At 41.0% G+C, this 23,995-nt stretch overlaps 1 protein-coding gene across 2 annotated transcripts in view; it reads left to right on the top strand.

Annotated features, from left to right (window-relative positions):
- Window positions 1-19,735, top strand: part of CROT (carnitine O-octanoyltransferase) — a 29,787-nt gene extending 10,052 nt beyond the window's left edge. For both annotated transcript variants that reach the window (XM_075922435.2, XM_006119480.4), the window contains 14 exons: window positions 28-209; window positions 418-542; window positions 4,274-4,382; window positions 7,436-7,529; window positions 7,620-7,745; window positions 8,368-8,469; window positions 9,126-9,209; window positions 9,298-9,405; window positions 9,680-9,810; window positions 11,761-11,884; window positions 16,463-16,541; window positions 17,845-17,938; window positions 18,123-18,242; window positions 18,718-19,735. In XM_075922435.2, the coding sequence (XP_075778550.2) occupies window positions 28-209; window positions 418-542; window positions 4,274-4,382; window positions 7,436-7,529; window positions 7,620-7,745; window positions 8,368-8,469; window positions 9,126-9,209; window positions 9,298-9,405; window positions 9,680-9,810; window positions 11,761-11,884; window positions 16,463-16,541; window positions 17,845-17,938; window positions 18,123-18,242; window positions 18,718-18,838 (1,599 nt within the window). In that variant the 3' untranslated portion in view covers window positions 18,839-19,735. The remainder of the gene's footprint in view (window positions 1-27; window positions 210-417; window positions 543-4,273; window positions 4,383-7,435; window positions 7,530-7,619; window positions 7,746-8,367; window positions 8,470-9,125; window positions 9,210-9,297; window positions 9,406-9,679; window positions 9,811-11,760; window positions 11,885-16,462; window positions 16,542-17,844; window positions 17,939-18,122; window positions 18,243-18,717) is intronic.
- Window positions 19,736-23,995: the final 4,260 nt, after the last annotated feature.

Below are 23,995 nucleotides of genomic sequence, written 5' to 3'. Positions count from 1 at the left end.
GTGATGCTTATCTCTGTTCCTTTTCAGCTGGAAGAATGGTGGTTGAATGTGGCTTATCTTGATGCCCGCATACCAACACAAATATATTACAACTTTGGAGGCCCAGGCCCTTACCTTGAACACTACTGGCCACCCAAAGAAGGAACTCAAATAGAAAGAGGATGCATAGCTACATGGCATACCTTGAAATACTGGGAGCTAATAAGAACGTAAGAAATAAAAAAAAAAATGTAATTGTTTCTAAATATCAGTGTACTATGCACGCTTACAATCATGAACAAAATGGGCCAAGTTCTTTATAGATGTAACTCCACTATACTTGGATGAATTTTGCCATTTTGATTTGTTGATGTAATTTTCACCCCATGTTTAAAAGTTAATCAGAAACTATGCTTTTGTATATTCTGTTTACTGCAGGGAAAAACTGGCTGTGCATAGACATGGAAATATGCCTTTGGACATGAACCAGTTCCGAATGCTGTTCTGTACTTGCAAGATTCCAGGGATTACTAGAGATTCTTTAAGCAGCTATTTTAGAACTGGTAAACATATGCAGCTTTGCTGTGGTAACAGATAACTGATTTATGTTACAGGACTAAAGTGTGGTCATGTTAACAATGAAACAAAAACTGTATTCTTTGCCTGTTTAAAAACTTGCTCTAGCCAGAGAGAATTTTGATTAGTCATATATTGGTGTCACAGGTTACCTCGTCTTTGTACTGTGTACGTCCCACAGCTGAGTTGATTTTTGTTGTACCTTCTAAATTGGAATTTATCTTTATAATTTGGTTGGATACTGACAAAGATAAAGGAGTCAGGTCAGATCAAATAAAGGGTTAGAGCATCAGGAATGGACACATTGGAGAACGTGCAACAGCGGGCGACAAAAATGATTAGGGGGCTGGAGCACATGACTTATGAGGAGGGGTTGAGGGATTTGGACTTAACCACATATGCTCAATCATAACCTAATTTTTGGGGGAAGGGGGTTAAAAAAAGACACAGTAAACAGCGGCGGTCAGCTTATGAATGGGTCATTTTGTTTTACCAATTTTTTTTTTTAAACTTGGCGGGAGCGGAAGGATTTGGCAAACTTCAGTTCCCAGCCTAGCAGGGCAAACTGCTGTCAGACAGCACATTTATGTCAGACAGCACATTTTATGTATCTGGTGCATTTGTAGGCACGGAGTCCCTCAGCTCCCATTGGCTGCTGTTTGTTGTTCCCAGCCAATGGGAGCTGCAGGAAGCCATGGGAGCTGAGGTACTAGCTGCCAGTTCCAGTGCTCCTATTGGCCAGAAATGGGGAATCAGACACTAGGAGCTTCAGGACTCCATGCCTGCAGACACTCCAGGTAAACAAAATATCCTGACATGCCAGTGGCTTACACTGATGAGCAGGGACCAGTAGTTTGAAAACCGCTGATACAGTGTTAACTTATGAACGGGTCATGTGATTTTTAGCTTGGGGGATCAACTTATGAATGAACGGGCTTGTGACTGAGTATATATGGTGTGTTTAGTATACAGAAGAGTGAGGGGGGATTTGATAGCAGCCTTTAACTACCTAAAGGGGCATTCCAAAGAGAATGGAGAGAAGCAGTTCTCAGTGGTGACAGATGACAGAACGAGGAGCGATGTTTACAAGTTGCAGTGGGGGAAGTCTAAGTTGGAATAGGATGAACTATTTTACTAGGAGGGTGGTGAAGCACTGGAATGGGTTACCTTGGGAGGAGGTGGAATCTCCATCTCTAGAAGTTTTTATGTCCTGTCTTGACAAAGCCCTGGCTGGGATGATTTATTTTGGATTGGTCCTGCTTTTAGCAGGGGGTTGGATTCCAAGTCTTTTCCAACCCTATGATTCTATTTTTACCCTCACCTCGTGTCCCTTTTGGTATAGAATGTAGTGCTTACTTCTTGCTGTTGAATAAACTGGGTTATATCAAATTATTTTTTTGCAACTATCGCACTTGTTTATGCCAGTAGTAAATATGCATGCCCTGAAAATTATAATATGAACTTGTAATTCCCTCCATATTTCTGTCCCCATAATCTCCTTTTAAGGAACATGCTCCCCATGTGTTTTGTTTCTCCCTCCTCCAAATTTTCAGCTTCCCTCCATCTCACTTCTGTCTTGTCAAAAGTTTTACTTGCCAAGTGTCCTTTGTAATCTGTCCCTTTAAGCTCCTGGGGCTTTTGTGGATACTACAAGCATAAGAACCATGGGAAGACTAGAGTGAGGCGGGGGTACCTAATAAGCTTTGTAAAGCTTGGGGATTTCTCCAACAAATCTCATATGGCTCAGTAAGATGTTGATGCACTTACTTCAGTACACTCCTGTATAACTCCTAAAGTTCTTGGTGTGGAATCCCCCTTCTCTCTCCCCCTCTCCCCCCCCATAGACCGTAAGGTGTGTGGATTAGTGAGCTCAGGAAGTCAAGAGAACATGGGAATGCATTCCCTATTCTCCTTTCCTCCACAATTCCTTGTTAGGACTGTAATAAACATTTGAATATGGGAATTTCTTTTATTGTTAAAGAAAAGTTAAGTTTGCATACACTAGCAATGGTTTGAATGTGCATGACCTTTCAAGAACATTGATTAAAAAAGAAAATCCAAGCAATAGAAACAATAGCACCCAAAGAACCTCAGTTATGTCGCTGTGAAGATGCAAGCCTGTGATCTCGCTTCTTGGCATGTAGTGTATTTCATATGTTTCTGACAGCACTTTTTGTGCTACTTTATCACTCCACTAGTTTTTGCTGTTTTCACATAAGTGCTGTAATTTCATCTCCAATGATGAGATTTACATGTAGAGACATTCTAGAGGAGGAACGATGTCTTAATTTTGCTATACATCTAAAACAGGAATTTATAAATTTTGAAGTATTATAAAGAAGGATATAAAGCAAACCAATTAGTATATTAATAAGATCAATGCATTTTTATGGGCATTCATTAAATGGAGCTCTATATATATCATATACATAATAGTTTAGTATATTTCTCATTTTTCTAAAGCAAAGATATGAGGCAGAGTTAAAGTTAGAAGAGACCTAATTTCAGAAGTGCAACTTTAGCTTTGTGTTTTATGCGTTTCTAACTTTTTTGTCTTCAACTTGGTCAAACCTTAACTTTATGTTAATAATTTTTGTGTGGCATAATTAATAATATTGTCTAAGTAATTACTGGCAAGACTTCCAGTGGTGAGTGCAGTAACTGCATCTGTGCATAATATTAAACATTCATGTACCTGTGTTCAAATACTCAGATTTGCCTATTCAAATTGAGTACTAGTTGATCCATTTTTGCATTAATTCCTGATTTGTATAGCAAAACATTATAGCATGTGCTACAAAGTGTTTTTGCTTATCTTTACAGCAGTGTTTCTCAAAGTGGTCCCCAAAACCATTTTGAGAAACCTGCTAACTGGCCACTCGAGTGTGTTTATTTACCGGCTCTGCGGCCACAGAGCTTTGCAGCCTGGCCCAAACCGCTTCCCACAACTCCCTTTGGCTGCAAACAGTGAACTGGAGCCAATGGGAGCTGGTAAATTAAACACACCAGAGTGACCAGTCAGCAGGATTCTCCGAATGGTTTTGTGGGACACTTTGAGAAATTGCTTTACAGCCACTTGCTATGCCTACCTTCTTGAACTTCACCCAGTGTCATCCTTTTTCTTTCATCAGTATGGGAGTAATTTTGCATGTAGCATTTTTACTCCCTGATGTGAGAATAGTTTCCTCACTTATAAATTTGTTAGTTATGAAAAAGGCAATAAACATTAGGGGTGTGAATAGTTAACTGGTGGGCTAGAGAAGCCCCTATCCACAGCGAGCCCAGTCTAGCCGGAGCAGTGCACTATGGGTTGAGGCACTCCAGCCTGGCCTTGGCAGGTTTGCGGGGGTCCGTCCCCATGGTTTAAATGGTTAACCGGTAATGACTAACTAGTTAACTGATTAAATGGGATTTTACATCCCTAATAAACATTGGTGGTGGTTAATAATAAAGTTTGCATGCCTCTGTGGATTCTGTCAGTCTTTCAGATGCAGCCTTTGAGATTTACTGTCAGATTTCAAAAACAGAATTACTCTGAAAATAGATGGCAAGTTTGGTTTTGGATGCTGTTTTTAAATTTACAAAGCCTTAAATGCTAAAGGCCAAAATAACGTGTGGTATTTGTACATTTTTGTACATGGGTCACTTAAGTCTCTATAACTTGTCTCCTCTCTTATGCCTTTATCTAAAAAATGTTGTGTTTTTATCTTCCTTTCAGAGAGTGAAGGTGAATGCCCATCCCACTTAATAGTCTTGTGTCGAGGTCGTGTGTTTGCCTTTGATGCAGTACATGAAGATCATATACTGAGTCCTCCAGAGATTTTCAGGTTTTCAAATTACTTCATATTTATTAAAGTGCACAACAAAATGGATTGGGCCTTGTTTGCTAAACAGTTTATAAGTTTAAAGTGTTTTGGAAGGTGAAGGAATGCTTATAATAGGCATGAAACATGAGCTTGTATATAGTATTGCAAAATATGGTAAGATGCCTTGAAAAACAAGCAAATGTGGTATTCTAAAAGTATCTCATGAAGGTGTTTGAGTAGCAAATATCAATTATGTGTTGGAGTTCTTGGCATGAAATTGTGTTAGGATTATCTGTGAGATCTAGAATCAATCTATGTTGCAATGATATATTCACCATAATCATTAACAAAAAGCTAACCAAACAAAATCCACCACCGCACTTTCACTCTGCTCCCTCTTGAACACATTTTAAACATAATCAAAGCTAGCTGTGCATGTGAAGTCACATTTAGCAGTGATATATTGACCTTTTTTCCTGCTTCTGATTTCACCAGAGACATGATTGAGCCATAACATATGTTGTTTGATAACATGTGTAAGGGCCTTTCTGCCAGCTGGGGATTACTGGAAACCAGCTACATTTCTTACCCCTGCATGAAGGCCTGGAAAGTCTCTTTTTTTTTTTCTTTTTTTTTTTGGCCACTAAGGAAGTACAAATAAGTTGAATTAGAACTAAGAGAGGTGCAGAGAGAGAATTTGGCACTATATACTGTAGACCTTGTGTTAGTGCACACTGCTATGCATTTATTGCTGCTTCAGATGCTCTCTCTAAGGAATTGGCATAGGTATTCTTCCTCTGAGCATATGAGATTTATGAATTTCCTTAATAATTATGATTATCACTATTATAATAGTTATGTTTTCCCAAAAGTGTTTTAATTAATTAAAAAAGAAGTGAAGATGCTAACTTTCCAGACCACAGTATTAAACTGTGCACAGGCTGGCTTGTTTTATAGGTCATATTCTGCTGATGTAGACCTAGACCAGTGGTCTCCGACTTTTTATGCTCAAGATCACTTTTTGAATTTAAGGGCAAACCAGGATCTGCCCTACCCACTCCATCTTCCCCACTTTCACTCACATTCATCTGGTTGGGCAGAATGTTGGGGTGCAGGAGTTGAAGGATGCAGGCTCTGGGAGGCAGTTTGGATGCAGGAGGCTTCAGGCAGGGGCAGAGTTTTTGGGTGCAGGAGTGAGGAGTGCAAGCTTTGGGAGGGAGTTTGCTCCAGCCTGGATCCCCCACATATATCTACACTCCTCCCTGAGTTTACAAACTCCCCTCCTGCATCAGAACACTCTGGGTGGAGGACAGGGCTCCAGGCTGGGGCAGAGTATTGGCTACAGGGTGGGATGAAGGGTACAGGCTCTAGGAAGAAGTTTGGGTGCAGACTCAGAGTTGGCACAGGGGTTAGGGTTGCAGGCTGCAGCTGAGAGGGGCTTACCACTGGCAATTCCCAGTTGGTAGCTCAGCAGGGCTCAGTCAAGCTCTCTCTGCCAGGCCCCATGTGCCACTCCTGGAAACAGCTGGCTGGCTAAGTGCAGACACCCTTGGGCTATGTCTACATTGCATCCCTCTTGTGCAAAAGCCTATGCAAATGAAGCACAGATTAGCATATTCATGCTGATGTTGTAATGATACAGCATACTGAGAATTGTGATGGATCAAGCAAACACTAAAGAAAGGAACAAATGAAAATCGAACAAGTTCCTAGCAGAAATGCCAGATACAGATTAGCTCAATGATGCACACAAACTTGCTGCTACTTATGGGTATTGCCGTTCTGCTTTTTGCCACTAAGGAAGTACATAGGTAACGTGATCTTGAGGGTGGTATATCTTTACAGGTAATGTGATTTTGAGAGTGGTATATATCGTTCACTTCAGTTGCTATATATGAATACATCTATATTAATGTTGTTTAACCGATTAGTTAGTAGGTGGAAGTGCCAAATACAAAGTGTCAACTGCATCTTAAAACTTGTGCTTAAAAATTCAGAAAGATATCGTCTTAAAGGGTTAACATGGTAGAGAGGGAACACCAAATACAGTATGTTCAGAGTCATGTTCACAGATAGACCTCTTGGCTGTATCTAGACTGCCAGTTTTTCCGGAAAATCAGCCACTTTTCCAGAAAAACTTGCCAGCTGTCTACACTGGCCGCTTGAATTTCCGCAAAAGCGCTGACGATCTCATGTAAGATTGTCAGTGTTCTTGTGGAAATACTATGCTGCTCCTGTTCGGGCAAAAGTCCTTTTGCGCAAAACTTTTGCACAAAAGGGCCAGTGTAGACAGCCCAGATTTGTTTTCCGCAAAAAAGCCCCGATCGCGAAAATGGCAATCAGGGCTTTTTTGATGAAAAGCGCATCTAGATTGACAGAGACGCTTTTCTGCAACAGGTGCTTTTGCGGAAAAGCATCCATGCCAATCTAGACGCTCTGTTCTGAAAATGCTTTTAATGGAAAACTTTTCTGTTAAAAGCATTTCTGGAAAATCATGCCAGTCTAGACATAGCCCTTAAGTACCAAACTTTGAATAAACAGTTTTTTGAAGTGCTGGGTATGCAATGGTGAAGAAGAGAAAGTTGCTACATTGTTTAAGGTTTGGTGCATGATACAATCTGGATCGAGTATGTTTCTCTCCTATGATTCTCAGGCCTTGCATGGATTGGAGATTTGCCCTTCAGCCATTTATAACTAGTTACCAATATGACTGTCTCATTGCACTGTCCTAGTGTTTTTTATGGATAGTGTGACTTGAACCATTAGTGGTATCCCATGTTTGAAACTAAGTTAAGTGTCACTGGTGCAAGTTGTGGTTTTCTTTGCCTAACTATGGGTTTGCATTGGTGCAGCAATCTCCAGAGGTTGAAATCAGAGCAAGTCTCCAGTGCAGACAAGGCATTAAACTATCGTTTATCCTCATCAGGGGTGACACACTCCTTATATTCACTTAATCTGATAATTAGATATGAAATAAGAAATAATAATTAGATTTTGGGCTTACTAAAGTGAAAACTTTAATCCAGTCTCCATGTCTTCATTCTATTTTACTAATTTTCAAAATCTTCTTCAAGGCAACTTGCATACATCCAAAAGAGGTGCCATAATGAACCTGATGGACCAGGGCTGGCAGCCTTAACAAGTGGGGAGAGAACCAAGTGGGCAGAGGTTGGAAAATTTCAGTGGTCTTTCAGAACAGTGTTGATTAACTGGATTTGCAATATTTCAATGATTTAACTATTTTTAATTGTCTTATAGACACGTGAATATTTAATTAATCTCAATCCAAAGAATTTAAATCTACTGGAAAAAATTCAGAGCAGCTTGTTTGTGATCTCCCTTGATGATTCCAGTCCTGATGGAACCCCTGAGGATTATACTCCGGTAGTTCCAGATTTCAGAATAATTTTACTTCTTTCTTTAAGCAGCTTTTGTTTGTGCATCTGTGACTGTGCATATGATTTGTTTGTATAAAATATTGTGGAAAGCCATTTTAACCATCTACCTGAAGATTTACAGTCTAACAGCTCCATTGTGTCCTTGCCTCTATAGCATAGGAAAATTGACATGGCCAGGATTCATTGCCTCTTTTTGATGGCCAGGACTGGACCAATATCTGATAGATCTTCCATCTTGGAGGTGTAAATGTGGTGTAAATTTACCCTCTGTGTCTTGCTGAATTCTGTAAGCCACAGAAGCCCTGATCACCATAATCTAGCCTTTTATTTTTAAACTACCAATACCAGGCTTGTACAGATTATTTTTCTTCAGATGGCTATATTTGTTCCATTTTTGACATGTCTACTGTCATGAAGAGAGCCACCTTAGTCATAGTTCATCTAAAATCTCCTTAGGGCAGTACAGTGCAGTAAATAATAGCTGCTTTCAAGTGTGGAGTTGGTTACTCATTAAAAAAGGATCTACATACATCCAGTGTAATTAATGAGACAAGATTCTGGTGCACATTCAGTATTTCTAAATCCCATTATATTAATTTTTGATTTAGATCACCAAGTTGGCTATAACAGGAGATCCAACTGTATGCTGGGGAGACAAATCCTACAACTGCATAATATTTTCCAATGGGACATTTGCGTCAAACTGTGATGTAAGTAAAAAATACCATTCCCTTTTTCCTAGCAGATTTACAGCGGGCTCTTGTATCAGTTTTTCCCCTTCTGAAACTGAATATTTTTATAGGTTTTAAATTTGTCGGTCTTTTAGTGCAGTTTCATGTATAGGACACCTTATCTTGCAAACATCCCAGGGCAGGTGGTATATACATCTGAAGAAGAGATTATGCAGTGCATGTTTTGACTGAATACAAGATTTTAGAAGTCTAAATCTTACTTTTAAGAATGTTTTGAGGAGGGAGTTTCTTGAATTTGATGACTAGTTAAGAGAAGGGGAATATTATGTAAAAAAAAAATTGCAAGTTAATAGTAGTATTATTTTCTTGTATGACATTAGTTCTTAAAACATGCTAAGTACTGCTCTTACACATTGTTTCTGCCAGGTCTGTTCATCACCCTGGTGCCATATTGTGCTAGTCTTCTTGGCTGCAGTGCTGTTAAGAGAATAGATGGATACTGTATGTGGCTATATCTGTACAGGAAGAAGGGCTAGAAATGTAATCTCTTAATGAATTCTACACAGAACAGGAAAATCTTCAGCATAACTAAGAAGGAATGGGGGTGGAAATTAGGAGGTTCGATCAACTTCTAACTATGTAAGCATTATGGTATATTGTTTTGTGTGTTTTAGCATTCTCCTTTTGATGCCATGGCTTTGGTAGTCATGTGCTCTTCTCTTGATCAGAAGATTATTGAAAGTGAGGGAAGGTGGAAGGTATGGATCCATTAAGTTCCCACTCTGATTAATTAACATTTTCACTCTTATGGATATTGATTCTTTTTTTATTTAAAAATCAAAACAGGGATCAGATAAAGTGCGGGACATTCCATGGCCAGAAGAACTTGTTTTCACATTGAACCAGAAAGTGCTAAATGACATTGGACGAGCTAAAGAACTGTATGCTCAGCAGGTGAGGTTTCTCTATCTGTTTCTTAGGGATCACTGAGGCTTTCTTTTTTTTCTAAACATTTGTAATGGCCTTGCCTCAGGCCAGAGAACAAAGACAACTGGTCCATATTCAATCCTGTGGTTAACTCCTGTGGCTTCAGTGGAGTTTTCAGAGATAAACCTGTTCCATTGTTTTGTGAGGTGAATGCGCAGTTCATTATATTTGAATTGAAGCAGGCTGTGATTGGAACACTTATTGAATTCTCCTGTGGTAACCTAAATTCTTTATTTGTTAGGTATCTGACTTGCAGCTCGTGAATTATGCCTTTACAGCCTTTGGCAAAGCACTGACCAAGAAGAACCGGCTTCATCCTGATACATTTGTTCAGCTTGCTGTCCAGCTGGCCTATTATAAACTTCATGGACAGTAAGAAAAGTTTATTACCCAGGCTAGCAATTAAATGGATCGTGGAACAAACTGATAAATCTGGGCAAATTCAAAGGGCTTTGCATTCCACTGTGTGTTGTGCTGCATTCATAGAAGAATGAAGAAATAAGTCATAATGTTTTATATAGTTGTACAGGACCTGATCCTCTCCCATTGAAAACAGTGGGACTTCTGCCACTGACTTCAAAAGGTGCAGGAGCAAGTCCTTTATGTCACAGTGTGATAGATGCTATACTACTATTTACTGAGATGGAGGGTAGGGAGTAAATGAATAGTCAAGTATACGATTGGCTTATCGGTAATCTTTTCGACTATTTGCATTCCCCCCACTGCCTCTGTATCAGAAGCAGCAGAGTGGGGAGCAGGAGCTGGTGCTAGGGGAAGCTGGCTTAAAAGCCAGTTCCCCCCAGCACCTACTCTGCGGTGCCACCTGCCCTCATCCCCTGCCTGCCGCAGCCTCTATCAGAGGCAGTGTGGGGGCCAGGGGAGGCTGCTTCTCAGCAGCAGCCTTCGCTCACTCCCCCAGAAGCCTGTGTCCATGGGGAGCTCAGACCCTGCTGTCACCCCGTTCGACAGCCTCTGGATCAGAGGCAGCAGCATGGGGTGGTAGGCAGCCGGTCCGCAAAGGGAGCTGGTTTTTAAACTGGCTTCCCTCGCGGACTGGCTCCTGCCTAGCACCCCCTGATACAGAGGAAGCAGCACAGGGTGGCAGGGAGCCCCCCAGGAGTGGGGCCAGAGTGCACTGGCTGTCAGCTCTGCCCCCGGGGACTATAGAATAGGCGAGTAACCGCTATCTTAACAGCTCTAATGGATAGTAGCCAGTTAGAGCTTTATTAGCATTCCATAAAACATACACATGAGCAATACTAGATAAACAGTAAGGCTAGGAGTTGGCCCACAAAGATCTGTATTTATTATCTCACTAGAGGAGGGATAAAGTAGGTGAACTAAGATCTTTTAGTGAACGAACAGAAATTAATCTAGTAGAAGATATTACCTCACCCTCTGTGTGTCTCTAATATCCTGGGGTCAACACGGCATGCTTCACTAGTTGCTTATTCCCATTCTTTTGGCCCAAGTGCGAAGAAAAGCTTATAGTTAAACATTATTCTTTGATAATAAATCTCTCTTCCAAAATCCCTACCCTGTAGAAGACTTAGCAAACTCACTATTATCATCCAGTCCCTATCACCAACAAATGCCATCTGTCAAAGATATAACAACATAATGAAAAAATAGTGTACTACCTGTTCTTACACCCGAAGCAAGTGGCTAAGGAAAGTTTTATTTTGTTATCCCAGCCAAAAGTTACTGGAGAGACTCTCTTTGTTTGTGGTTATGTTCCTCTCCTACCGGTGCCTTTACCGCCATCCGCTAGCAATTAAAATAGCTTAAATGTGAGTCATCACCAAGCTGGCAGATGGTTGCCTGACTCTGTCATCTGGAGAAAGGCCATTGAACACTGGGTTATATTAATTGCTGAACAAAAACAATCTGGGTAAGAACTCTTCTTAAACTTGTTCGTAGATGCCCCTTGTTACTAGTGGATCCCCCAATATGTGGGTTTTGCGTGGGACACATGTCTTAACCTTGATGGAAGAATATATAGGAAATTAAAGCTTGCTTATTTTTAACTCATCTATGTAGGGGAAAATGGAAGCCTTAGAAATTGCAAACAGCAGCTCTTGAAACAATTCAGATTTTTTATGATTTTATAATGGCACCTGTATTTTCTTAGCCATAACTCACCTCTTGAAAACTTTCTTATGGTTGTATTACATTTCAGATGTTTAAAAGAAAATGAGTGGCTTACTCTTACTTGTAACTGGGTGTAAAGGATAGAATAAATTTTATATTACATTTTTCCTTTAGAAAGAAGAAAAGATTTATTATTGTAGTGAAACATTCTGTCCTAATTTTGCTATTAAGCCCAGGCTGCTGTTATGAAACTGCCTCGACCAGACGTTTCTTCCATGGACGCACAGAGACTATGAGACCATGTACAATGGAAGCAGTGGAGTGGTGCAGATCTATGCTGGATCCATCTTGCAGTGTATGTATTGAAAATCCTTTTCTGCTGTAACATTTTTAAAAGTCCTGCCATTTGATCTACTTTGGATAAGAAAATATGCCATTATTTGGGTCAGTAACTAGAGAAGTCTGTAATTAAAGGGGGAGTGTCACCTAAAGCCTGGCTGTCAACATTTTCTCTCTTAGGTGAACTGCCGTATACAACCCTACTCTTTCTGCTTGATGTTGTACTCTCCCCACACATATACCTCCCCCTCCCATTTCCTTTCTAACAACAGAAAAAAATTATTTGCTTGTCTTTTTTTATATGTGGTCCATAAATAAATAAATAGAATATAGTATCAAAGCAGAAGCTTGTATTTTAGTGTTTGGAGCAATTTGCTGATTTATACATTACCAGGAAAATACATCAACTATTAGGACTTACCTCGCTATCAAATCTAAGGTTAAATATGATCACAAAACTCTTAGGCTGTGTCTACATTGGCATGATCTTGCGCCAAAGCGGCCACTTTTGCGCAAAAGCATACTGCCTGTCTACGCTGGCGGGGAGTTCTTGTGCAAGAACACTGACGTTCTAATGTGTGAAATCAGTGCTTCTTGCGCAAGAACTATGATGCTCCCCTCAGGAATAAGCTCTCTTGTGCAACTGTTATTGCGCAAGAGGCCAGTGTAGACAGGCAACATGAATTTCTTGCGCAAGAAAGCCCTAAGGCTAAAATGGCCATCGGAGCTTTCTTGCGCAAGAGAGCATCTACACTGGCACAGATGCTCTTGCACAAAAGCACATGCCAGTGTAGATGCTCTCTTGCGCAAATACTTTAACGCAAGAACTCTTGCGTTAAAGAGTATTTGCGCAAGATCATGCCAATGTAGCCACAGCCTTACACTTTTAAAACCGTGTAATGGGTAACACTTCTTGGCAAGCAAAAATATAGCTTGGTAGAGGAAGAAGCAGTTATTTTAAAATAATTGAATATTTCTAGCTCCTTGATTTACCCGTAATTTCATATACTCCATAAAAGTAATCATTCATTTTACATGACAATTAATAGCTGTTTCCATTGCTTAAATGAACCTTAGTTTTTCCAGTTTTTCTCATTAGTAGGCAACATATACATCAGTCAGTGGTTTTAAATCAAAAAAGTAGTTCATTACCCAACATACAGTCAACCTATGGATGTAGATAAGTTCCTAGGGGAGAGGTCCACCTATAGCTATTGATCAGAGATGCAGTGCCATGCTCTGAATGTTTGTAGCCTTTGTCTGCAACAAGCTGGGAGTGGATGATGGGGACGAATCACTTGATGATTGCATGTTCTTTTCATTCCCTCCGAAGGACCTGGCATTGGCTACTCAGAAGATAAAGGGCTAGATGGACCATTGCTCTGACCCAGTATGACCATTGTTATGGATACATTGCCAGTGTTTTGGTGATCCAAAGAAATCATTATTTTTCAATAACCAAGTTATCCTTGCTTTGCTATCATGTTAATGGGCCCATCGATTCTCTTTTCTATGCTCTGTTGTAATTTGATAGTATTCTTTCTTAAAACACTTTTTAAAATCTCTAGCTATTTCTTCTTACTGCTTTCTCTTCTTTCAGTACATTCATTCTACTAATGCTGTTGTCTTTTGCCTCCTGTATTTTATTATAGTTCTAGATTTACTTGTTACTAATAAGGCTACATTTTAGTTGAGGGTACTTTTAGCAAAAGTCATAGGTAGTAAACAAAAATTCACAGTCTGTGACCTATCCATGATTTATATGTGGGAGCTGTAGGGTGTTGCTGTCATTTGGAGGCAGTGTGCAAAGCTTCCTGGCCATGCCTTTGCCTAGGAGCTGAGGTAAAGGGATGTTGCTGATTCAGTGGAGCCCCCTGAAATAAGCACTGTCCAGAACCCTCACGCCCTCCCACACCCTGAGCTCCCTCCCATACTAACATTTCTGCTGCTGCTGGGAGTGGGGAGTATAGCAGCCTGAGATTACCTCAGTAGCAGCCAATGTGGCTGGCCATAGGGCTGCCTGAACTGCTCAGGCAGCCCCTGGGGCAGTTGCACTGGCCACTGCAGAAGGCCACGGAATCTATGACTATCCATGACAAACTCACAGCCTTAATTATTAACTACAGCAGCTTAGATCTGGATCCTGCAGGCTAATCTTCCACTGAAGTTCACAAAGCTTTGCCTAGGGAGATTGAGTTGGGATCTAGCAGTGAGCCAGTCTATCTCAGCTTCATGGTAGCTCTTTTCAGTGTCTCACTAACCTGGATAGAGGCACCTCTGGATAGATTCTTAAGGGAGACTGAAAACTCAAAACTCTCCAATTTAGGTGCTCAGGCTCCCTCTACAGTGTGTGCGGAGAGCTAAGCACATAAAAAGGGATTCACAGAAGCTAGCATGATGAAAGGAGAACTGCCTAAGCTACCCAGTAGGAAATGCTGAAGAGAAGGGTGTGTGTGGCCTATAAATTGCTCATCAAAGGGAGTTAGGTCTTTGTTTGGGATTCACAGCCATGAACCCTCTCCTGGAGTAAGATACCTAGGCTAGGTGAGCGCTTCTGAAGAACAAAGATGATGCCCCTCTTCTGTCAAGTCCAATGATTAGCCCACTGCCATAGAATGGTTACTGCTGCTGGCAAACATCGCTCCACCAAGCATTCGTTGACTGGAGCAGGAATACAGACTATACCAACGTATCAACTGCCGCAGCTAACCTCTTCCCATCCAGAAATACTTTGAACAGCCACCACCATCGCATCTAAAATCCCGTAAGCCTCCCTGGCAGCAAGCGAAGAAAGTCACAGCCAATGTCAAGGAACTATGGCAAGCTGAATGGCAGCAAGTGGAGGCCCCAAACAAACATCTGGTGTTGGATCTCACCACTGAGCAGAAAGGCTTTGATCTTCCCCAGAGACTGTGGTGTGTCCTAAACTAGCTTAGGACTGGTCAGGGCAGGTGCGGTTATCTACTGCCTAAGTGGAATTTGTTGCCATCTCCACTTTGTAATTGTGGCAGTCCGCAAACTCTGCATCACATTGTTGCAAATGCCCAACATGAAAATTAACTGGCTCATTGGAGGATATCCATAATCTAACCAGCGACGACGCTCTTTGCTGGCTGGAGAGCTTGGACATCCAACGAAGAAATATAGCATTGAACACGGCATTCAGAAGAAGATTAAAGTAGTCACCACAATGTGACTTGGATTCCTGATCTGTGTGACTTGAACCCAGTTTTCCCACCACATAGGTAAATGTCCCTAGCACTGGCCTATGGCTGTCTCCGTGTCTGTTGCTGAAGCTATTCCACTTCGTAGGAAAGACTTAAATATTAAGTGGAGCAGAGACTGAAATGTGGGATTACTAGGCTGTAGAATCATTCTGTGACTCTGGTCCAATGACAGTACCACAGTTTCAACAGCAGAAATTATAAAAGCTCACCCCAGACTACCCCATTACCCAGTGGTTAGGGCACTCGAATGGGAGAAATGAGTTCAAGTTTTCATTGTGAATCAGACAGTCAGGATTTGAATCCAGGTTTGCCATGTGCTGACTGAGTGCTCTTAACTATGGGGTATTCAGGGAGATGGGCACCCTCATTGTCACTTTGCACAGGTTCGGTTAGAGTAGGCATGCTATATGATGGTCTCTGAGCATGCCTATGGGATTGGACCCTCAGCTGAGATAAGCAACAGGATGCATTGTCAGGGCCATACAGAGCCTTTGGGGGCCTGAGGCAAAATCTGAAACTAAGACCTTCCCACCCTTTCAAAATAAATAACCACTATGAGTGGTGGTTGTATAGGGTGTGGAGACCAAACAGTCACCCCACAGTGACAACTTGGCTCCTGTCCCACTAGCTTGACAGGTTCCCATCTATGGGCATTACAACCTGGCACATGGGGTCACAGCACCACTCAAATTTGGAAGGCTGCTATTGTAAGGACTTTACTGATGGAAACTTAAGCACTTACAGAATTAGGACGCAACTGAGCAATGGTTTTGTGAATGTCAGTGGTGTCCATATATCAGACTTAGCTGCCTAACTTATGCTTTTGGTGCCTAACCCCTCCTTGTGCATCTAGCTACTATGCATGTTTAAGAGCAATGAAGTGAGACTCTTCACTATTTCTGTATGGCTTTCTCTTTTCACTTTTGCAACTTCCATGCCTATGGAAATGCAATTGTGTGTGGTACTACTGCCTGATGTATTTCTAAGGAGGTGCAAGTGTAGGAAAGACATTGTATTTAACTTCTTTATTTTAAAGTGACCATTTTTCGTTCCTTCAATTTGTTGTAAGTGGAGGGCAAAAGAAGAGAAAAGTTGTAAGTTTTAGAACTTTGTTTTGCACAGGAGGTGACTGACTAAAACCTATAAAACAAACCATCAAGAGCTCATTATGCAAGAAGTAGGATTCATGAAAAAAAATCACAGGGAATTTGAAAAAATTAGAGATATAAGGCACAAACGTAGCTTTTCCATGCTCCTAAATTTTTGTCTTTTTAAGCTCTAAAGCTTGTGGAGGAAGGAACGTGCTTATCGGCATCTCTTGGTGTAATATTCAACTGGGTTGGTTTTGTTCTTCTTATTTAACACAGTTGCATAAACGGCAGCAGCTGATGCTAAAGGCATTTGCAAAGCACAACAAGATGATGAAAGAGTGCGAGAATGGAAAAGGTATTTTCTTTCTAACCACTAATTTGCTCTGTGCCTGAAAAAAGAATTTTACTTTGTGCTAATATGATTTCATTGGCTCCTTAGTAGATCAGTTTGAGAAATCCAGAACCATGCAGGGGAACAGAAATATTATGAATTTCTGTTGGGAGGCCCTTTCCTTCTTCCACCCCTTCTAGCTTATATGTTGCTTCTTTCTTCCCTGCAGGGAGAGATGTGCAAGAGGGGGTGAGAGTGGGAGCAAGGGTTCTGTCCATGGATGTTTAAGTAACTCCAGTCCTTTGGGGCTAGAGTCACAAAGGGACTTTAGCACCTACCTGTAATGTAGAACCATAACTCCCAAGATTTAGATCCTCAAAACCCAGCACAGCTGCTGCCTATCCCTGTAGGTGCCTAAGTTCTGTGGTAAACTCCTTTGGGTGTCTAAAAATTCACTGCTGGGTATGCACACAGCTACCTAAATCCTGATGCCATCAGACTGCTTAGTACCTAACTTCCATTGGGAGCCTCAAACTAGCTGTGCCCCCAATCTAGCTCACCTGGATGGCCTGATCTGGTTGGCATGCTCAGAGGCCACTTTAGACCATGCCTATCAGCTTAAGTCCTTTACAAAATTTAGAAGAGAAAGAGCTGGTGGTTCTGGGCACCTGACTTACTTTAAGACAAAGGGCTTGGCCAGAACCACCTCTCCTCAGCATTTCCTATCAGCTATCTTAAGTGGCTACATGCTCAGTAGCAATAACTTCATTTCCTCAGGAAGGCATCAGGCCTGAAAAGCCTTCTGATCTTGTAGCAGGAGGCCAGATCAGATTTCTAGGGGGTGTGCAGCTCAGTAGTTTCTGTTTAGTCTGAAATATCTTCCTTTCTAGACAGCCTGTCAGTACCCAAGTTTGAGACCTTGCTAGTCTTTTCTTTCTAATCTGTACCTGTGGTGAATTCAAATGGAGTGTTGTCACCTTCAAACCTTGCTTGCTAAATGGATGAGGGAAGTGTCAAAACAGATCATGTGAAGAAAAGCTTGTTTGTGCCCTTGATCATTTGGTCTCTTTGATTGCATCCTGCTATGAAAGGGAAAATGTTTCACGCTGGACCTGGAAGGGGTAGTAATGAGGTAGTCTCTTTGTATTTTATCTCCATTGAAGATTGAATACAAAGGCCTCTTTGGACATCACATTAAAGACATGGCTTCTGGGTGCTTCAGGCTGGATCTCTCTTTATTTTTAGGGCTCTCCTATGTTCTGTTTTGGGTCCATCCTTTGCAATTCCCACATTCTCTCAGTGATGAAGTTTCTTGTTTGTTTGACAGGATTTGACCGTCATCTTCTAGGTCTCCTGCTCATAGCAAAAGAGAAAGGACTCCCTGTGCCAGAACTCTTTACAGACCCTGCATTCACTAGAAGGTAATCATTAGTCTTGTTAAATACACAAGTCAAACCCCTGAAAGTTGATGGGTTCATCACAGTGGCCTTCAGCTTGCCTATCTCTTGATCTGTGAAATCAGTGAAATCATTTTGCATTTCTTAGTTCCACTTTTTAATACTAATTAAAATCAAACAATTTGCTTTTATTTTTTTTACTTCACAGCGGGGGAGGTGGAAATTTTGTGCTCTCAACTAGCCTGACTGGCTATACTAAAGTCAGTGGAGCTATGGTCCCCATGATACATCACGGCTATGGCTTTTTCTATAGAATCAGAGATGACAGGTAAGGTTCTATATTGACCTTCTTGGGTTTGGCATTACTCAGAAGAAGACTGTAAAGCTGAACGTCTTCCCAATTTTTATGTTGACCGATTATATCAGTATTACAAAAGTAAAAGCAGTTCAAAGTTAATAAGAGGGGGAGAGAGAATATTCAGAACCTTACAGCTAATTGCAGTAAAGAAAGATTCATTTGAAAGTGTTGTCCAGTAAATGAGTAAAGTGTGGTACCAAATCCATCTAGGCACCTAAATTTACAGCAGCCTGATTTTCAGAATTGCTAAGCATATGCATGTCCTACTTAGGTCAGCAGGAACTCTGAATGCTTAGGTTTTTTGAAATCCAGTGCAGTGTTATTTAGGTGCCCAGTTTTAGAAATCCATGTTTCAAATTTCAGCCAATAATTTTAGTTTTTGTGGGGATGTGCTTAAAAAAATAGTTCATGATCTAAAATAACTCATTAACCTTTATTCTGATAGAATTGTTGTGACCTGCACCGCCTGGAAATCATGCCCAGAGACCGATGCAGAAATGTTGTGTAAGAATTTGTTCCAGTCATTTCAGGACATGATCCAGCTAATGGCCACAGCCCATCTCTAGAGTTGATGGTGACATTACTGTGCCTTCACATAATGTGCATTATTGTATCTGGTACTAGCTGAATGAAATGCTTATCACAAGGAGCGTTAAACTCTGTGTAAAACACTTAATGATAGTTCAGAATTAAGCACAACTAATGCAAAACCTATGTATATTCTAAGTGATTTACTGCAGCAGCAATGCAAGTTTCATTTTGCAGCAACAATGCAAACTATGGCAAACCATCGGAGTAGAACTATGCAATATTAAGCTATGCCTCAACAATGCAAATGTATCAGACTATTGTGATTTTTGGAAAATGGAGAATTTGAGATGTCTTGTTTTTATAATCTTTGTAATGGTATCTGATAGAGTATATAATAATTTGGTGAAGCTTATTTCTGTGGTGTACTTATTTGTAGTTCTGTGCTAATATGCTATGGTGCTTTCTTGATGGACATTGGTAACAATTTTTATTCATTTTTATTTGTGAAAGAATCAAGAAGAAGAAATACTAAATAACAGGCTCTTCAAGTAATATGATTTGTATTACTAACTATCTTTCATTTTCACCATTGGGATTATTTCTAGTGAAAGGCTTATTTGTAAATAAAGTCTAATTTCTCAGGTGAGTACTGAGGTCACTATAGTTTGGAAATACTTTTTAAAATTCAAGATGCTTCCCTTTCAAAATTAAGAGTGGAAACTAGGATGACTACTTGTAAATTTCCAAGGGATGACATGCTTGTGACTACAAATATCACAGCTACACCACAGAAATAAATTGCACTTTTAAACTGGCAGTAAGTATAGTCTGATAAAAAAAACTCAGGATTTTAAGCTTCCTTTGGATTTTAAATAAGACTTTTGTTAAAATTTGTCATTTCTTTTCTTAGAAATAAAACAGTCCAAAAAGCTTGTTTCATGTTGATTGATTGGTTTATAGTTATACTGCTTAATGCAGAGCAGCCAACTTTCTGAAAGGGGAGTTTCTTGTGTACGGATGATGAAACTGACATAGCAGAGATTCTAAAATCCCAACTCACTGTTTGTCCTTCTGGAGGTATTGGAGCCCTTGGAGAAGTCAGAATCATTCTTGTTTTATTGCTTGTATTACAGTAGAACAACTAGAATTCTCAACTGAGATCAAAACCTCATTATGCTAGATACCATATTATAATGGTGCAATTAGCTTCACTTTAATGTTCACTTTAATGTTTAATGATATTGAAAAACAATCTGAACCCAACAAGCTCAGGCTGTTGTAGACGTTCTGTGCTCATGCTAGGATATGGGACACCTCAGAAGGGTAAACAGTGAGAGCCATCAATGCTGAATGGCTTCTCCTTTCTGAAACAATGGGTTTCTATCATAAAGGCCGTTGACTTGGACACGCTACACAAGTTGTGGGGAGGAGTAGGAAATGAAGCTGGAAACCTCACTAGCCATTAGAAAAGGTGGCTGCTTTGCTAACAAAGGGCTATACCGTCCTCTTTGGAACCTCCCTTCAGGAAGTTGAAGGGTACTATCAGATCCTCCCCTCACTCTTCTCTTCTGCAAACTAAATAAACCCAAATCCCTCAGCCTCTCCTCATAGGTCATGTGCTCCAGCCCTCTAATCATTTTGGTTTCCCTCTGCTGGACCCTCTCCAGTGCACCCACATCCTTTCTGTAGTGGGGGCCCAGAATTAGACGCAATACTTCAGAAATGGCCTCACAGTGCCAAATAAATTTATTCAGAATAAGAGTGCTTTATTCTGCTTTAGCTTATACTGTTCCCAAAGTGACATTCGTAGCCTTTTTTTTTCAAGCTAGGGTTTTTTTTTCCTCCAATAAAGAACTTTTTTTAAAAAAAAAAATCTCTTAGCACTCTGAAGTTGATTATTCATTGAGCATAGAGTAGAAAAGCTTGCGCTATACTCATTGTGGTGTAACACAAGATTTACATTTCCAGTGATTTTAGTGCTTCCCCCTTTGTGAATAAATTCCGTTTTACGCGAGTAACTCAAGTCTGCCAGTTCTAATGATTTTATGGCAAGTTTTGTGATTGTTTTTCTTGAAGCCGCAGCTCCTGGAGAAAAGTGATTGTGAGACTCTCATCTTAAAAGTTTTTTGTTTTAGCTTTTTTAATGAAAATGTCTGGCTTCCATGGTCAGAGAAAAAAGCTTGAAAACAAGATCCAAAGGCAGGTAAGCAATCAAATAGAACCTAGAATTTATTTTAAAATATGTGTAAGTCAATCTCATGATATTGAGGGAACCCTGACTCATGATCGTGGGTTGATAACTGTACCTTATTGTACTATTTATGTTGCACTACATTGGCCAAATTGTACTGATGGTGCCACAAGCACTTCAGTATATCAAGAGCTATAGCAAATTTGAATGGCAACCATGCTCATTTTGGGGGAAATATGGAAAAAAGAAAGCAAAGAGTACAAGAAAAAAAATAGTCCACACTTAGACTTAAGTTTCCCAGAAATAAACTTGATAGTGCTGCCAAGACCCAGGGATTATACAGGAGACTCCTGATTTCTAGCACTTGCTCCTAAATTTCAGAGCAAATCCTGCTTGAATTTCCTGATTTAATCATCAGATCCACAATTCTGTGATTAGACTCTTGGATACAGTAGCAGAATTTGAGGATAATGTACAAGAACTTGAGCAATATCTGTTTCTGACCACCAGAGCGCACATATTGGTTATGTTTCTAATACAACATCTGTTGTATTAGAAGGTGCATCATACCAGTACTTTTGTCCACATTTGCATTTAAATCATATTGACTCCAGAAACGGTTACCCTTTCTACTTGGGGCTAATTCAACAGCTCCCTGATAGCAGTTGACCAGAATTTCTGAAGGCCACAAACCTCTCTCATATCAGTACTTCTGTGCCCCCTCCCCCATCATGGTTTTGACTCTCATAATTTTTCTTGTATTTTATTCTCATAACACACCTGTGAGATAGGGAAGAGCAACGTTCCCTGTCAGCTGCACACAATTCTCTGTTGTTAATAAACTTTATCCCATTCCCAGGGTGTGGATGCAGGGGTGTAGACTATTGGGAGGAGGAGAAGCTGGAGATAAAATAATAGTTGTTAAATATTGAAATGAGTAATCTTGGGGGCGGAGACTAAGTCTTTGGGGGTGGGGAGACTAAGTGTATCCACTTTAAATAAAGTGAGAAACAAGCTTCTGTTCAAAGCGCAGTGTTTCCTTTATTTATTAATGTAATGCTAAATTTTGGTAGGCACCTGAATTTTAGCAGCCTGGAGACATGGGTAGAGACTTACTGAGAATCTAGATACAGGGAAGAAGAGAGTGATAAAAAGCCGGTCCCTGCTGCTTGCTTCTCTCTGCCTTATCCTCCGCACATGCCCTTGAGGCTTGAATAGGCAGAAAGGAGAAAGCAGCAAATAGGAGGTGCTGTGACGGACCGGGCCAGGTCTGGGCACCGCTGAAAGTGTCCACTCAGCAAATTGCTCGAAACCAAGGCTGCTTACAGCCCTAGACTGGCGACCTTTCCTAAAACAGGTCATAAACCAGTAACACAGAGCACTTCAGCTGCCAAGCCAGCCAGCAAGAAAGCCTCAAGATCAAAACCCCTCATGCCCCAGCTCTTCCAGTGCCAAAATCAGCCCCAGGCCTTATACACAGGTGTGGGGTTATAGAACTGATCAGGTTCTACTGGTCTAAAAGAATCAGCCACAGATTCCCAGTCAATATACACTTTAGATCTTACCCACAAGAGTACACAGAGCCAATCCTTTAGATTCTGAAAGTTTATTAACAAAAGAAAGAAAAGGTAGAGAGTAAGGTTAAGGAGAATCCATTACATGTACCAATCACCAAGTTCTTGCTGCAGGCTCTTAGCAGAGATGTTGCAAACTGCTAGCTTAGAAGGCTCTGGTGTACATCCTATGTCAGGATGGGTCAGCAATCTTTCCCGGCTCGCTGTCCCTCGTAAGGCAGCATCTGGGATCAGTAGCAAGATTAAAGACAAAATGGAGTCCACCTCATGGCACTTTTATATCCATTCCTGGTGTCTCCCAAGCTGGAGTGGGTCACATGGTCGTGACCTGTCTGTGTTTCACATGCTGGCAGCCATTATGCCCTGATTGGTGGCAGGTTTCCAGAAGCATTCCTCAGGCGTGTATTGGCCACCTTTAGAGCCATTATCCTTGGAGCTGTGCTAATTAGCATAGTCATTGACTGGACAATCCTTTACAACAGGCAGTCCAGGCCCATAGCTCTGTCTCAAGCCGACTGACGCCTCTCAAGCAGAGAACATTCACAATACCAGCACAGAGTCCATATTTATAACTCCATATACAGACATCATACAAGTACAGCAGTAGCGCACATAGAATCAGTAGAATATAAGCTTTCATTTGACACCTCACATGCCCCCTTTGTATAGACCTTGGGGCAAACACCCCCTACCCCATCATGGGCGTAGCAGTGATCTGGCTGCTCCCCTTAAAATACAATAAAGTGACAGGTGCTCAGGAGAAGGGGCCTCAGAGGAAGTCCAGACAGGAGCAAGCAGTGACTGGGGGGGAAGAGATAGGGGGAAAGACTCTTATGACAGGAGGCAAGAAAGACGTGAGCAGCGGGCATGGGGGCTCTCAGAGGAGGGGGTGGCGAGGAGCAAGTGTCAGGCACAGCAGGGACAAGAAAAGATAGAGTGGGGGTCAGGGCCTTTGGGGTTGAGTGGGGACGGAGAACCAGTCAGGGAAATAACAGAAATCAGTGCCTATGTCCTGAACTGTACAAGTGAGCAGGGCTGGCCCAAGGGTTTTTGGTGCGCTACAAAAACTATGACTTTGGTACCCTTTCCCCCCATTCAACAGAGAGAACTATGAGAAGCCTAGAATGAATGTTAACCTTTATTTACTTGGCATTCAAAATGAACACGAAAATAAAATATTGATTTTTTTCTACTATTCATTAACCCTAACACAGATAATTAAGTGTGATAAGTGCAAGTACACAGTGCACCTGGGAAAAGAAAATACAGAGGAAAATTGTACAGAGAGCCAGCCCCAAGCAAAACTGTTTTGCCACCCAGTTAACACTTTTATACTTATTCCCCCCAAACCCTTTAACTGGCTTCTCACTCTGCCCACTACAAACAAACATAACCACTTATCCCTATATCTTGGAGGGAATTTCCTT

This window comes from Pelodiscus sinensis, chromosome 2, assembly GCF_052426305.1.
Source record: "Pelodiscus sinensis isolate ZL-2025 chromosome 2, ASM5242630v1, whole genome shotgun sequence".
Lineage (NCBI taxonomy): Eukaryota > Metazoa > Chordata > Testudines > Trionychidae > Pelodiscus > Pelodiscus sinensis.
Note: the sequence above shows the minus strand (reverse complement) of the source record. Positions and strands in the feature narration are given on the sequence as shown.